The sequence below is a fragment of the Scatophagus argus genome, chromosome 11 (assembly GCF_020382885.2).
Source record: "Scatophagus argus isolate fScaArg1 chromosome 11, fScaArg1.pri, whole genome shotgun sequence".
In the NCBI taxonomy this organism is placed as follows: Eukaryota; Metazoa; Chordata; class Actinopteri; family Scatophagidae; genus Scatophagus; species Scatophagus argus.
In genome coordinates, this window is record NC_058503.1 from 14,254,667 (window position 1) to 14,271,108 (window position 16,442).

General features: G+C 42.5%; 1 protein-coding gene across 4 annotated transcripts in view; it reads left to right on the top strand.

Annotated features, from left to right (window-relative positions):
- The window catches only part of dip2a (disco-interacting protein 2 homolog A), a 76,037-nt gene that overhangs the window by 49,744 nt on the left and 9,851 nt on the right, over positions 1-16,442 (top strand). Inside the window, exons 5-25 of one of the 4 annotated variants that reach the window (XM_046405219.1) lie at positions 1,019-1,288; positions 3,321-3,458; positions 4,374-4,415; positions 6,810-6,929; positions 7,910-8,107; positions 8,339-8,430; positions 8,961-9,071; positions 10,032-10,155; positions 10,237-10,346; positions 10,514-10,616; positions 11,299-11,363; positions 11,750-11,843; positions 12,338-12,457; positions 12,592-12,706; positions 13,257-13,396; positions 13,584-13,720; positions 14,270-14,350; positions 15,089-15,216; positions 15,355-15,469; positions 15,855-16,056; positions 16,254-16,363. In XM_046405219.1, the coding sequence (XP_046261175.1) occupies positions 1,019-1,288; positions 3,321-3,458; positions 4,374-4,415; positions 6,810-6,929; positions 7,910-8,107; positions 8,339-8,430; positions 8,961-9,071; positions 10,032-10,155; positions 10,237-10,346; positions 10,514-10,616; positions 11,299-11,363; positions 11,750-11,843; positions 12,338-12,457; positions 12,592-12,706; positions 13,257-13,396; positions 13,584-13,720; positions 14,270-14,350; positions 15,089-15,216; positions 15,355-15,469; positions 15,855-16,056; positions 16,254-16,363 (2,615 nt within the window). The remainder of the gene's footprint in view (positions 1-1,018; positions 1,289-3,320; positions 3,459-4,373; positions 4,416-6,809; positions 6,930-7,909; positions 8,108-8,338; positions 8,431-8,960; positions 9,072-10,031; positions 10,156-10,236; positions 10,347-10,513; positions 10,617-11,298; positions 11,364-11,749; positions 11,844-12,337; positions 12,458-12,591; positions 12,707-13,256; positions 13,397-13,583; positions 13,721-14,269; positions 14,351-15,088; positions 15,217-15,354; positions 15,470-15,854; positions 16,057-16,253; positions 16,364-16,442) is intronic. The other 3 variants (XM_046405220.1, XM_046405221.1, XM_046405222.1) reach the window with 3 other exon arrangements.

Consider the following 16,442-nt stretch of genomic DNA (forward strand, 5'->3'; position numbering starts at 1 on the left):
ATCGCTCTCAGTTCTCTGCAGAATACAGATCTCAGACTGGCCTCCTCATGTATAACTTCAGTGATTGTGATGAAAGAACCGATGGTTTCGAGAGCTTGGCAGATGAAGAGGAATGTGTTAGTTTTGAATGATCTTTACCTTGCTTTGAAGTTTTTCCTTTTTCCTGGATTTTTTTTTTCTTTTGCTAAAACCAAGGGAGAGGCAATAAAATCATCAGTGACTGAGCTCAAGCATTAATAACTTCAGCACACTACACTATACTGCAGCGTTTTACTTTTTAATGCCAATATTAGATAAGAAATTTCATACGCAGTTTCAGTTTGTATTGTATGGGTTAGGTAACATGGAAATGTACTGACATGCTAAAAAGAAAACTTGCATGTCTTGAACAGCACTATATTTGAAGAAAATAATTCATACATATTGCATAAGATTTATAAGTTCTCATAGCTACCCTAGTTTTCTACCTAGTTTACCTACTGTAGACGTATACTTTTGTATATTTTGTATATTTTTCTTAAAAGCTGCTTTTGTTAACTGAATTTTATTTATTACATCTATTTCCAGTGTGGAAAAAAAAAACAAACAAAAAAAACAGCCTCCAACCTTTTGTTTTCCCTACAGCACTTGCTTTGTTTTCATTGTCTAAAAATATGAAGTACTCTTATTTGTCTGTTTTCAAAACCTTTCACACTTAAAACTTCATGTTATAGTACACATACAGTGGGCTGCCTGGGTGTTAGTGACGCTACTCTTATATGCAATCATGTATCAGTAAACATAGCCGTGAAGGTATGAGACCTTTGAGAACAAGCGTCCATCAAACTCAACTAGCCATCTCACCAGCTTATGTATCCTCTCCAGTATGTATCAGTAGTGCATCATCAGCATATCATCTAAAACCAGCAGTCTTCCATTTCCTGTTTTACCATCCTTGTTATTTTCCTGGTGACACTGTGGTCAGCCCCATGTCTTTGTCCACTGTTGTGACGCTGCCCTGTCTTGACCTGTCAAACAGACACCTCCTCAGCGTCAGAAGACGAGGGTTCGCTGCGCCGGCAAGGACGTCTGGCCACCTCAACGCCCTACCAGGGCCACGGCCACCCAGCCGTTGAGCACTGGTTTAACCGTGTCATCCAGGGTTCGTCCACCTCATCCTCCGCATCATCCACCTCATCCCACCCGGGAGGGAGGTCCGTCACCACCACCAACACCGCTGCGCACGCAGCGCTCAACGCCAACGCCGCAGCTACCGCACTGGCCGATCTTATGGCACACACCCAGCTAGGTCAGTGACGCACACACACGCAGTCTAACACGCCATCACATTTCAGTTGGCGGAGCTGCATGCTCTTGTCCCTTTTTAATTGACGCAGCGCTCTCGTCCAGTCACTCCGGGGGTGAATTATTTTTGCTCAACATTACTTAACTCAGTATTGAGAAATTGAAAAATGAGATAACAAGAATGAGATAACATTTTCATACTAAGCAAGGAAGTGGGATTTCGCCTATAAAAGTACTTCCCTGCATATAGTAGTATAATAAGTGTTTTGGTTGAAGAATCCTAAGTTTTACTGGGCTAAAATTAATTTCTGATCAGTCCTTTAACAACTCCCCCAGAAGCTGTATGGCTTTGACTTCCTCTGTGAATCGGAGTCAGCAGACATTCTCTTTTACTTTTTCCATTGTCTTACCTTTGCTGATATCAGCAGAAGTTTGGTGCGTTCTGTTACTGCCGGCCAATGAGTAAGATGACCTGTATTACGTTGCTCAGACTAGTTTTTACGACTGTAGCTCAGTAGCAGACAGGCAGCGGTGTCTTACACATCTGCTACAGCCTAGGTCATACCCCACCCACACCACCCCATGCATGAAAACACTTGATGACACAAGACAAAGGGAACCAGCAACAGAGGTTTAATTCACGCCTCTCTAATTAGGCGTCTCTGTCTGCCATCTCGCTGTCATTCAGTCACGTGAAAGGATTCATAGCCACTTCCCCATCAAAGCTTCTCATTCCACTTCACCATGCGAGTGTCACAAGCTAGTTAATGAGATTCGTGGGATTTCTCACCATCCGTCTTGTGGCAGCAACAGCATAGTAAGATGGTGTCTTATTCGTATGTGTGTGTGTGTGTGTGTGTTCATGTGTATCTATACGGTTACTGCTGGCAAAGAGATATCCTGTTAGGATGGAGCTGTCTCATTTCTGCCCAGCTTGTCTCTCCTCAAGGCTGCTGTCATAAAGTAGCAGCAGTGACTGACTCTGAATGGGGCTGTAAATAAATCTCCCATATTATCCTTTTTGGCCCCTCAAATTCTGATTCTGTCATTCACTTCTGAATTAGGTAATGATCAGTAGGCCACTGTACATGAACAACATTTTAGGAAAATATGGACAGCTGAAATAAACAGGACCTTTGTTTTGAAATCATGCGTTATGTAAAGCTAATAAAGTATAACTATAAGTTATTGCAACATGCTTTTTGAGAGGAAGGTCAGCTCTCAGGGTGCAGTTCTCCAGTATTGTGATTTACAGTCATTATTTTGTTTCCAGCAACACTGTGTTACCATAATGCTTTGTCATCAATAGGTGTTGGCAATAGGTGTTGGTTTATTACTGAGGTTGTAGTTTGTAGGATTGCAATATACATATTATACAGTCCTCCAATAATACACGGTTGAATTTAGTTGAATTAACACGTGTCTTACAGTGTCAACAAAAACTGAACATCATAATGTTCCCAAATACGTAACAGATCTGTGTACTCAGGTGTACTATATAGCACTAACACACTTACTTATTTTATACAAATATGTTTAATAATTGTAGGAAGCTTGAAATATTATTTACCTTTGAATGAATATATTTGTTTAAGGAAGTCTTGGCATCATGCTATGAACTGATAAATGAAACTTCATGCGAGGCATTAGAGTTAAGCACAAAAAGTGGCTCCGTCACAGTGTCCTCAGACTTCCCTGTTAATCATACTGTTAATCAGACTACACAGACGTCTTGCTCTCTGTGGATACATCACTGTTTGAGGGGACTGTATCTGCTGAACAGAAACATTCATTCATTATCATTTCAGGCATTTAAAATGGAGTTTAAATGTGAAATCCATGTTGAAATACTCTCTTCTGCAGTTAAAGACTCTCCACTTGCAGATGACAAGAAGGCTCGAAGCCTGTCAGTCAAACTCCCAAGCTGTCACGTCAGTTTGTTTGCAAGCGCATGAATTAGGTTTGCATAAAGTAACGATAGCCTAAAGTAGGCTTGGCGTTTGACCTATTAACCCCCGACACCCCACTCACCACAGATAACCACTCAGCGCCCCCTGATGTGACGGGGCTGTCGGAGCGCTCCTCGCATCACGCGGAGCGGCCCCAGGTGGCCTCGGTGCGCGGCGTTTCCCGGGGCTACAACCACCACACCAGCGTTATGGAGACTGCAGATGGTGAGTTTCCTGCTCACACACATACACACACAGACACACAGTCACCTCCCTTCCTCTTTGTCCCCTGCTGTCTGCCACTCTGTCCTCTCTGTAGTCAGCCTGCCTGTCAGACTGGCACAAGCTGCTGACTGACCCTCCTGTGTTGCCATCATGACACCCTGCCCAAAAAACCTTAATGCTTAATATGTCATAAAAATACAATTTAGAATGATTTATACAATAAAACTGTTTAGGTTGAGACCTAAAAAAAGAAATCATCACATGCCTTTACCAGGGTTCTACATTAAAAAAAACAAAAAAAAAAAAAAAAAACACCCTCATGCGTTAGGATAGATATTTTTAAACTGCAGTGTATGCATCAAGGTTTATTGAAAGCAGAGAGTTGCTGTAGATGAGAATCTGGTCGGCAGTGCCAATATGTTCCTATCACCCTTCCATTCTCATCCATTCAGCATCAGAGCTGAAAAGCTGCTTTGAATTAATGTCCAATATTTTAATAAGTCAGCAGCCAGAAAACTGGAACACTTCAGCTTCAGCAGAGCTATTACCCCCCTGTCATCCGTCCTCTGTCATCACGAATGTGTGCTTTGTCTCGGTTTTTACTGCTAATGAATGCCAAACCAGCCCACCCGGTTGGGCAAATAAAAGGGGAAGTGATTTGTGGTTTTTTAAAAGATGTAAACAGTGTCATTTGTCATCAGTTTTGTGTTTGTTTGGTTGTTTGGTGTTGTTTGGTGTATGTTTTAAACCCACACTTCCTGTTTTCACAAGTTTTCCCACACGTCATTAAAAAAATGACAAAACTAACAAAGATAGCTGAAAATCTTTGCTGTTGCTAAACATATATCACACACACACACACATGCACTGTTAACAGGACTGTTTCATTAACATCCTGATGTGTCTCTTCTCCAGGCTGTGAGTGGAGAAGTGAAGGATCCCTCAGTTTAATAGATGGTATTTATAACTGTTTCTCCAGCTCTGTGGCAGTCGGCTAAATGTGCACTCTGCTGCGTGTGCATTTGTGTCTGTGTGTGTTTGTGTTTCTACCTTCGCCTCCACCATCAGGCAGGTCTAGCACTTGTCCGAGCCGTGTGTGTTTTCCAAAAATACACGCAAAGCTACAGCAAATTCAGTCATTAGTTTCCTGTGTGTGTGAGTGTGTGTTTGTATAACTAAGTGTGTTGCAAAGGCTAAAGCATTTGTAGGTCTAACTATTTGTTCAGGGGTTGTGAATAATTTGCATGTTGGCATACTGGTTCCTGCACTCACACTGAGACACTAAGGCTTGTCAGTTTGTGTTTCTCACTACATGCTGTAACACAATCCTGTTAGCCTGCAGCCACACAGTGGGCTCTTTGATGGGAGCAATCTAGCACTGTTGCCATTTTAATAACGACACATAGTTAGGTGTGGAAAACATGACACACAGTAACTTGGGTTCCATCTCTACCCGGATTCTGACGCCGTGTGTTGGTTTCTTTATGGCGCATCTGCACTGTAGTGCATTTTTATCAACAAACTCTCATGGCAAGACCAAAACCAACGATAGATTAATGTAACCAATATCTGTGTAGTCAAAGCCTGATGAACCTTATTTCCTCTGTGCCATAGAGCTCCATTGTTGACCAGAAACTATTAAAAACCCAACAATGAACATGTGGCACTCATATCTGCACTGTAGTTTAGTTAAGTTCAATCCCCTGTACACTATCCTGATGATGCCAATACTATGTAGAGCACCAAATGTGTCTACACATCCATGGCTGAAAATACTCCCTAACAAATGCAATGTTTCCTCCGCTGGAATTAACGTTCGATAAATACTGCATTACCCAGTCGTGTTAAGGAAATGGCTTCTTTAAAAAGATGCCCTCCGTGCATATAAAAGGCACATTCCAAGGTAACGAAAACACAAAGATTGTTAGTTTCAGTTTCAGATCATTATATACTAATGAAAGCATAATTGTGAATATAGTGTTCCATTTCTTCCCCTGAATCTCATTGTTGACCTCATTGTCTCATTGTCCCATTGTTGACCTTGGTCTTGCCAACAATGAGGAAAAATATACAATAAGGCCAGTCTTGTTTTTTATTCCCATCTTTGTTTGTTGATAAATGTAGCTCTGTTTACCCTATACATATTACTGTGAATACCCGGTCTGACATTTAAAAAAATAAGAAGTGAAGTTAGAGTTAGAGTTTGCTACGGGGATTTAATGCTGGGGATGGATAAATTATGAAATGAGTATGTTAATTACAGTCTTGATCACAGGTGGGTCCTGGTTGGCTGTGATGTTAATGATCAAGGGCTTTGAGTGGGTGGAGTTCAGGGCCCTCAGATGTTCCCTGTGTGTCTGGGGCTTTCTAATTGGCCCATCAGGTGCAGCGCTGACCCCCACAGGTCTACTCTCAGTACATCTGTCCCTACACGAGGAGGCAGAGTCTGTCTGGGCCTGGCTTATTATAGTAAGATAGATCGGGCAAGCTGGGTGCAGCTGTGGCCTTCGTCTCCTGTGGCTGTCTGGAATGTCTGACACAGACCACCCCTCCCAAACTAAGTATGAATTCATATGAAGCAGATTATGTTTGGTGATGACTATACCATCCAAAATGTGAGGAAAATCTAACTGGACTCTTCCCCTCTTCTCTCATGCTTAGCCTTGTTTCTCCCTCTTTTCTCTCATGCTCCGCTCCTTCATATTCATGTTCTTGTGTCTCTACAAAGTTCCATGTCTCTGCAATTATGCTTATGAGTATTGTGTGTATGTTCTGGTTCAGCAATTTTAACCTAATTGTGAAATTACTTGCATATGTTTTGACTTGACTTTGATGGTGTAATTGATTTTAGCCTGTGACAGTTATGAATTTTGCAGAGCGTATGTAAAACAGACACCTTTTGAGACACCTCATGAATCACTTCTCGCACAGAGGACATCTTTGTTGCTAGGCAGCAGGCGAGGAGGCGCCTCGTCTCCTGATTTATTTAGACTGTGAGGTTTGTCAGTGATTCTAGGGTGATGGGAAACCATGTCCTCCAGGTGACTGTAGAGGACCTCCAGGTCTATTGTTTTGTTGTCTTGCTAAAATGTGAGTGACAGCTGGTTGTCCTCTATGTACCATGAGCACCACACTGACCTTCTCTCTCTTCTCTTTTTTTATCTGTCCTCTTTTCATCCATTGCCTTCTCTTTATTTCAATAATCTCATGATCAATTTGTCTTCATATGTTTATTTCTACATATCTCCATCCGCTCTTTTTACATCTATTACCACCCTGATGTTTGCCTTTCCATGTCTTGTTCCACCCCCTACCCCTTTCCTGTTCACACCCTCCAAACTTATTGTGTAGGTGTTCCAGTCAACAGTCGTGTCTCCTCCAAAATCCAGCAGCTGCTCAACACTCTGAAGAGACCGAAGCGACCACCGTTGCGAGAGTTCTTTGTCGATGACTTTGAGGAGCTTTTGGATGGTAAGCTTCCCTGAAAGTAATTACATTTCTTCTATTAAATCAATAAATAATGACTAAAAGCATCCCCCTTTCTTTGCTCAGCTTTCAGATTTTGTTGAGATTTTTTGCAGCTTTTCCAGCTTCAGTGTCAGTTATTTATCAAACTCTTGTTGCAGCTGAGATAAAAGTGTCAAAATGACCTCACCACACCGCACAAATAGACAGTCGAGGTATGTCTTTAGATCAGTGGTTATTATTTTGTCCAGGTTGTAGCTGAGACCACCAGGTGTGCTAAAGGATACTTTGTACAGAAACAAGCACACACACACACACACACACACACACACACACAGTGGACCAGCCCTGTTGAACCATTTCCTTCATTCCAACCAGTCCATCGTGGGTTTTGGGTGGTGCTCTGCCAGGCTGAATAAACACTGTGAAAATGAAAAAGTGGCAGGAATAGCAGTACATCAGCAGGTAATTGTAAAGCCTCTCTGACTTCGTTGCACCAACTGTGGCATGGCAAACCTCAGTGGTCTGCTAGGTGTGAGCAGAGAAAACACACAGAGCTGACATGGCTGCAGGCTGGACGCTATCCGTTCCTGATAGAGGTGTTTTATTTGGCAGGGAAATCTTGCCAGCTCAGTTAAACAGCTCTGAATTCCACTTACCAGAGAGTTCAGGAGAGTATGAGGGGAGAATTGTGATGGAGAGATGGAAGTCAAATCAAAAGGGCAGTAGGAAGGAAAATGGAGGATGAAGAGAGGATCCTGTACCTTTCAATATATCTTAGCTCCACATTTCCCAGTAGTACTTGAGACAACTAAGACAGACAAGGACAGGACACAGCTCACCTTTAATCCCCCACCGTCACCAGTCTCATTGTGTTTCAGTCCCCTGCCTTCATTTTCAGAGGGTTCAGAGCTCGGATGGCAACAGTACCCCAGTAGCTTATTCTCACCAATGCCTCATTCTCATTCTCATTCCCATGCATGCAGTCCAGGAGCCAGATCCCAACCAGCCAAAGCCAGAAGGCCAGCAGATGAGTCCCCTGGAAGGAGAGCATCTCGGGGTGGTCAACAAGTGGCCTCCCTCCTTGCCAGCAGCCTTACAACGGTGGGGCACCACTCAACCCAAGAGCCCCTGTTTGACAGCACTTGATAATGCTGGAAAGCCTGTCTACACACTCACTTATGGTAGGTACTAACCTGTAAATGACCAGCCTAGAAAAACCTTTTGCCATCCATTCATTGTGGGTTGGTGTGCACTAATAATGGACATGTAAGTGTCTGTGCCTGTGTCTGTCTCTACGCAACTCATTTTGCAGTCTGTTTTTATTCTCACTCATTTGGTGTCTTTGAATGTTGATTTGCAGGTGGGGGGGTTGTTAAATCAAATAAAATGACTCTGTACGTTGACTTTTGTAGGTAAGCTATGGACGCGCAGTCAGAAACTGGCCTACACTCTTCTTAACAAGCTGAGCAACAGAAATGAGCCTTTGCTCATGCCGGGAGACAGAGTAAGTGATGAGATAAAATTGGGTTCAGTTGTGGTTAAATTTGATGTTGCATCTTAAGGGCTTAGGTTCCTAAAACGATATGCAGCCAGTGCAACAATAGAGTGAGCTCAATTTCCTCAATTACCATTATTGGCAATAACCAGCAGTTAAGGCTGGAGCCGTATTATCGACCTACTGCATTTCTCTGAGCATGAAGTGGTCTTGAAAATGATGCGAAGAAGAAAAGTTGATGGCTGGTTCTGGTACTTAAACTAAGAGGAAATTACCATCAAGGCAGCCATTTTGAAATGTTGGTATTTTTGTGTGAGAAAACTGCATTTCACTGCTCTATATAGCCAATAGTTGCACATGTTTTGTTCTTTTTTTACTAATAAAATATCACCCCCTCATTAATTGTGAAGGAAATGTTTTGGTTTCAGATCTTGGTCACGATACCACACCGTGCCCCTTACCCTACCATACTTATATTTAAAACAAAAACTGCGTAACGTATCACACTGTGACATGTTGTGTTTGTGATACACCTGCAGGTTGCACTTGTTTTCCCCAACAACGACCCAGTGATGTTCATGGTGGCTTTTTATGGCTGCCTCCTGGCAGAGTTGGTACCTGTGCCTATTGAAGTGCCCCTGACCAGAAAGGTAAAGGCAAATACAAAATAAAATCTCTTGACAATATATGGGTGTCTACAGGGGCAGTGAAGAGCAGGAGTGACCCCTGCTGGGCATTTTACCCACACATGATCAAAAGAGATTAGATGTGCACAGTTGTTGTTTCACTGTAGATATTTATGATTTGCTAAATCCCAGAATATTTGTTTGTATCAAAATAAACTCCAACTTCTTACGGATGTGCTGCATGATTACGTGTTCAGCAGCAGCATTATCTGTTAAATGTTCTACTTACAGAATGTTATAATGCATTGCAGCTTACTGCACATCCATCAGCTCAAACCAAGCCAAATTCATCCACATTAGTTACACGGGCTGAATATTAATGCCTGTTCTTGATTGTCTTTTATAAGCATGCAGTTTGCAGAGGCTGCGCAGTAATTAATGAGATTTGAGTGAGGTGAAATGATGTGTAATTCCAGTCAAAATATTAGATCACAGGCCAACTGTTCTCTGGAGTCTCTGAAACTCGTTGTGACTCTGCCAACTCACATTCTTCATCACTCTCTCTTTCTATGTCCTTTTTTCTGCCCTGTTTTTCTTCCTCCACCTTTTTTCCATTTTTTTTCTGCACAGTATGATTTGCTCAGCACAAGTCTAGCTGTTGGCTAATTTGCACAGCCAATCAAATATGAGTGAGCGCGTGTCAGATGTTGGGCTCTATTCCTGCTATGATCGGGCTTTGATGCTCTGCGGTAGAGTTTTTAATAGTGATTGGCCGTCACTCTGCTTTCTTACCCGCTGCTGCTTTGATGTACAGTGCTCTGAGGATTTTTCTTTTCAGTCGTCAGCCTTGCTCCTCTCCCTGTTACAATTCCCACTTTCCCTCAGAGCATTCTTCATTCTTCTATTCTGCTTAATAGTTGATTGTTGTGTGATAGTTTACCAAAGTTTTTGAACTTCAGTTTTTCATTCTCTTTGGTTCCCCAGGATGCAGGAAGTCAACAGATTGGCTTTCTGTTGGGCAGCTGTGGCGTCACGCTGGCTCTGACCACTGACGCTTGTCAGAAAGGCTTGCCTAAAGCACAAACGGGGGAGGTAGCCACTTTCAAAGGTACGGTCTGTTTTATTTTCGTTTTGACTGTCTGTATTGTTTCACCGGGTTTGAACTGATTTCACGTCTCTGTCTCTGCAGGCTGGCCACGGTTACTGTGGTTTGTGATAGATGGAAAACATGTTGTAAAGCCTCCTAAAGACTGGCATCCTCCAATACGGGAAGCCAGTAATGATATAGCCTACATAGAGGTGAGAGTAGTTTATATTCCCAGTGAAACAGAGATGCATTTGTCATATTTTCATTTATATTTTATGCGTTTTTACTATTTTTGAGGTGTGTAATATAGGCCACGTGTTTTTTGGAATGAAATGAATCGAATTTTCCAGGTGTTTTTTTCCTTGTTTCTTACTTCCAGTATAAAACCAGCAAGGAAGGAAGCACTATGGGGATCACAGTGTCCCACTCAGCCATGCTGACTCACTGTCATGCCCTCACTCAGGCCTGCGGCTACACTGAAGGTGGGGAGGACACTTTGCATTTACTTCTCAAGTACCCGTACTATATTTTTGTACTTGTGTGTTTTCTCCATCACTTAGTAATTTGTATGACTGTGACAAAAGCACCTAATTGGTAATGTTAGTCGAAGAGACAGAGAAGGGACAGAGAGAAAGAAAGAAATGAATCACGAAACCAGCTTTAGTAATTGTAAATATCTAGGAATATGCAAGATTGATGTATACACTGGGCTTGACTTTTTGGGATTGCTGTGTGTTTTTTGTTCTTATTTATAGCCTACTGCAGGTTAGATGACAGAGAACGCGTTCATCAGATAAACCAATTTTATCATCTGTAATGTTATAGAATTTCCCCTTCACGGATCCTGTGAGAGTATAATTACAGTCCAGAGTGATTAATACGGATGCCAGGCTCGTTGTGTTTCTTGCCGTTAGACCTGGGTCAGGTCTGTTTGATAAGAACGTGAGGCTCTTCCTTTCCTCCAGCGTCCCATTTTTGTTCTAAATAACTCCTCATTTCCCCAGCAGCCTCTAGAGACTCTCCTGGTCTGTTTCTGCTGTCTGAGTCCGTTTGGCGCTGCAGTCAGTCAGCTTTGTGTTAAAAGCAGGCTCAAATAAAGACTAGGAATGTTTCAGACCCTTTTTGTCTTCTAACCTTTGCAAAAATCTCCTTTTTGGTTTGCAGCTGAGACCATAACCAACGTTCTGGACTTTAAGAGAGAAGCAGGGTTGTGGCACGGAGTTCTTACTGTGAGTGGTCTTGAACCTTCTACTTTGACTAATAGAGAGATTATATAATCAGAAATAGAAGAGATCCGTGCTCAGTTAAAAAGACTGACTGATACATTTAAACTAATGAAGTCCTGATAGGCAGAAACATCTCAACTCAACAAAAATGTTCTGTTTCATCTAACATCATCTTACCCCAGCTTTGTTTTGCTGTGGGATTTACGTATATGACCTGCTGTTGCGAGTTTAAATTCCTAATATGACACCCAACAGTAGCACAGACATGCTGTTATTAAAGGGATAAAAATCTTGTTATGACTCGCAGCTTGTTTACAGTGACGTCATGTTGTTATAATACACTTGTAACATGTTTTGGTGCTGATGTGACGCTTGATGTATTATGGCAGAGTGTCATGAATCGGATGCATGTGATCAGCATCCCTTACTCCCTGATGAAAGTCAACCCCCTCTCCTGGATACAGAAGGTTCACACATACAAAGGTGAGGGTCAAACCACTTTGACACTGTGACTTTTCACCTTCCATTGTTTGTTGCATCTTAACATTTACAAAGAGGGATTTAGCTCAGGCTAAAGCAACCCACAAAACTGAGTTTATCCAACATTTTGTTATTGTGTTTTGTGTCTGTAAGCCTGTGTAAGACCAAGTTTGGCTTCCACCGAGTGTCTGTTTCTCATAACAGTTTTGACTCGCTCATTTGACAGAAGTGGATGGATTAAGGCCATAGTTTATTGGACTCATTGATTTCTAGCTCAGCTGCATCAGTGCTGTGGAGGTCGAGGACAGGAGGCCCGCTGCGCTGAATCAAATTCATCTCTATGGTTCAAGCTTGGCTGAGTCACCTGTTGGCAACTGAGTCAGACCGTGCCGCTATTTGCTGTCGGATTTTGTGATCTGTGATTGGCTGTCATGCTGGATGACAGAGATGTTGATTGGGATTGTAAGCCTGCCTGTTTCTCTGTGTTCCCTGTGAAGCGCGGGTTGCGGTGGTGAAATCGAGGGACATGCATTGGTCTCTGCTGGCCCAGAGAGACCAGAGAGACATCAGCCTAAGCTCCCTGCGCATGCTCATCGTAGCTGATGGAGCTAACCCATGTGAGTTCTCCTGCGGATTCTCATTAAATAAAACCTTATAAACACCCTGAAGCCACAAGAGATTGTCATTGATTTGTTTTATTTGTGTTTGTGTGTGTGTGTGTGTGTGTGTGTGTGTGTGTGCGTTTTGACAGGGTCGATATCCTCCTGCGATGCCTTCCTCAACGTGTTTCAGGCACGTGGGCTGCGACCTGAGGTGATCTGTCCATGTGCCAGTTCCTCAGAAGCCATGACTGTCGCCATCCGCAGGCGAGTTTCTGTAACTGCATCTCAGTAGAACAAAAGCAACCTTCCAAAGCTTTGCGTCGCTGTGATCCTGCAGGAAGGAGAGGGAGATTTGTGCATCCTAAGAACAGACAGGAACTTTAGGTTTTTCTGCTGATCAGTCATGGAGACGGATTAGGGTGACAGATGGACTAAAAACACATCTTTTAAAAAGACATATTGGCTCCGTATTTGACAGATATGTGAGAGTCTGTAGATTTTGTAATGGATCCACAGTCTCTGTCATACAGATTCATGTGGTAATTATATTCTACTAAAACCATGTCTGTGTCCTTTTAAGGTGTCATTCTTCCTGCCATGAAGACAGTGTATTATGGCTGTGTGTATCACTCAGTCTGCTATTTAAATAAACAAGCCGTATTTCATGAAGTAATTTAGAAATGGCCTATGGTAACACCGCTATCTGCTGCATGCTTTATTTACCATCAAAGGCAGAGTAAATAAAGAGGAATGCAAGATTTTTCGTCATTATGTTCAATAACAACAAGCGTCATTTAATGTCTATGACCTGCAGACCCCCAGAAATGGGCGTTCCTCCTCCAGGGAAGGCGGTGCTGTCTATGGGCGGGCTGAGTCACAGTGTGATCCGTGTTGACACAGAGGAGAAACTCTCTGTCCTTACAGTGCAGGATGTGGGACAGGTCATGCCTGGAGGTACACTACACTGTGCTGCTTGTTAATTTTTGCTGAGTACTGACGAAACACTTTAAAGACTTTTGAACTTCAACTAACAAATAACTTTTAAATATTGGACCTTTTCTTAAAAGTTCAGAAATAAGTGATCAAAGCAGGTATTTCATTGCTCCAATTTTATTGTCTCATGTCATCACCGTGTCTCCAGCTGTGGTTTGTGTGGTGCGAGTGGAGGGGACACCCTACCTCTGTCAGACGGACGAGGTTGGAGAGATCTGCGTGAGCTCAGGCAGCACGGGTGTAGCTTACTATGGTCTCCCAGGCATGACCAAGAACGTCTTTGAGGTTGGTGTTTTCTTATTTCTTGTATGTCATTCATTTCTTTAAATACTGTTTAAATGCTATTCAAATTTGTAATATCAGTAATCTTTGTATATCATCCATGGGCCTGTTTAATAATAATAACAGTTGCTGTGTGGAATCTTGTTATCAAAACATGAAATTATTAGGAGCAGGAAAATCCTGTTTTTGTATTTTTAGAATCATAAGAAAGATGAAAGACCTAAAGTTTCCAGAATATCACAAAGCGTGCGTGAAGTGGCACTAATTCTACACCTTTTCTCAAGAATAGTGGGTAAATTTCATTAATTCTTTACCTTAAAGTTAGTGCAGTTCCACCCCGTTATTCCACAGTCGTCATCTGCCTTTAACTTTCACCACATGCTCAAACAGATTTATCGCCAAATCCACATTTGTACGAAGCTTATGTGTCGAGTTTTTCCAAGAATGCAGGATTACTGAGCTGGTGAGCTTCAGTAGAGGGAGAGGCAATGAACCCTTTTTTGTACTTCATCCATGAAAGTGTGTTTTTAACCGTGTTGTGTCTTGTTGCAGACCATCCCAGTATTATCGTCTGGGGTTCCCATCAGTGACAGACCCTTTACCAGGACCTCCCTGCTGGGCTTTGTGGGACCGGTGAGTTCTACCTCAATAATGTCTTTTAACTTTACTTTGCTTGGATGTCTGTCTTGTAGCAAATGCTACATAAAGACGTACATGCTTAAAATTTCTTTTTAATTTGCCATTGCCGTAAATTGTCAATCTGTAATATTCGGTGCCTTATCTTTTTGGTATTTTCAGTTTTACTCAACCTGTTCCTGTCCCAGTTAGAGCATCAGTTGACTCAAATCACACAAACTAACGAGCCATGCAGGCACTCTCAGGTTTATGTGCTCAGAGTGTGATGATATATGCCGGTGAGGCTGATGATGAGCCCACAGTGAAATGGAAATAGAACCGAAAAATATTTTTGAAAGAATTCAAATGCAGTGTGTCTTTCCAGAAACACTGACTCAGTTAATCAGATTAATTCACACATCTTCCTGTGGACAGTTAGGGACTGAAACTACACTCTAGTGATGGAGAGAATTATATTTTATATAGCTGATGTGAAACCACAGTAAGCGAAGCAATAATTTGGCATTGAATCAGGCTAATCATCGGTGCACAAATAGTAATAATTTTCATTTCTGATCCGAAGGAAGACATGAACTGAGGGATTTAAAGGGTCTGATGGTTATTTTCAAGTCCTCAGTGAAGCTTTGCAGATCTTCAGTTTCCAAAGTCCTAATTGTATGTATGACTCTGTACTGAAGATCAGGGAAGTGTCATGATTTCTCCATGTAACGTCGTGTGCTCTGTGTTTCCCACCAGGACAGCCTTGTGTTTATTGTGGGAAAGATGGATGGGCTGATGGTGGTCAGTGGACGGAGACACAATGCTGATGATGTGGTTGCTACAGCACTTGCAGTGGAGCCCATGAAGTTTGTGTACAGGGGAAGGTATTTAAAAAAAAATAAAAATCAGAGGTTTTTTTATCCGTTGTCTTATTGAGAGTCTGTCACATGTGCACAGATGACAGTAATCGATTGCAGTTCAGTCCAGCTGTGACAGGGTATTTTGGTGCTTGTGTGCTCCAGGATAGCAGTGTTTTCTGTGTCCGTGCTGCATGACGAGAGGATCGTTGTGGTGGCGGAGCAGAGACCAGACGCTTCTGAGGAAGACAGCTTCCAGTGGATGAGCCGCGTCCTTCAGGTGCTCATTGCGCTTTCACATCCTATTGCTTATTGACGAACTATACCTGTGCTTTTTCATGTTTTATTTTAGTAAATCAAATCACATGTATTCAGTTGAATTTGCTGCTTAATTACTGCTTTCTACGTGTTACGGCATGTTAAGGCTTTTATTGGTTTCAGTGCCTGTCGGTTCAGTATGAAAAACAACTTGCAGAGCCTTCGTACCTTCTTGCGAATATTACTTTAGTTTACTTAATTTACAGTTTTATAGCCAATAAAACTCAAATCTTTGATGCTGAACTATTCTTGAGTCCGGTTAGAAGGGTGCTCAGCTCAGTTTGTCGGTAATGTGGGCAAATCTTCAGTCCTTCTCTATTATGCTTGTTTTACCTGTCTGTTTCCAGGCCATAGACAGCATCCACCAGGTTGGAGTGTACTGTCTGGCTTTGGTGCCTGCCAACACGCTTCCTAAGGCTCCCCTGGGCGGCATCCACATATCTGAGACCAAACAGCGCTTCCTGGAGGGCGCCTTGCACCCCTGCAATGTCCTCATGTGCCCTCACACATGTGTCACCAACCTGCCCAAACCAAGGCAAAAACAGCCAGGTACACCAGCAGATTTCCCTGTTTGGATCAGGTTTAGAAATAAATATAGTATGTAGAGACATCCATCTGATTTATTTTTTTTCTTTTTTTTTTTTTCTCCACTGCTGTGTTTGTTTTTTTTTTATGTTGATGTGAATGTGTGCGCTAACTTCTCTGACGTGTGTGATGACGCTGATGAATGCGGTTGTGCTGGACAGAAGTCGGTCCTGCTTCTATGATAGTGGGAAACCTGGTGGCAGGCAAGAGGATTGCACAGGCCTGTGGGAGAGACGTGGCCCAGCTAGAAGACAATGACCAGGCACGTAAGGTAGAGAGTCATCCTCATTTCACCCACTCATCACCTCCACACATGCACAGCAGACACAGGTAAGGATCCGCAGTGGCAG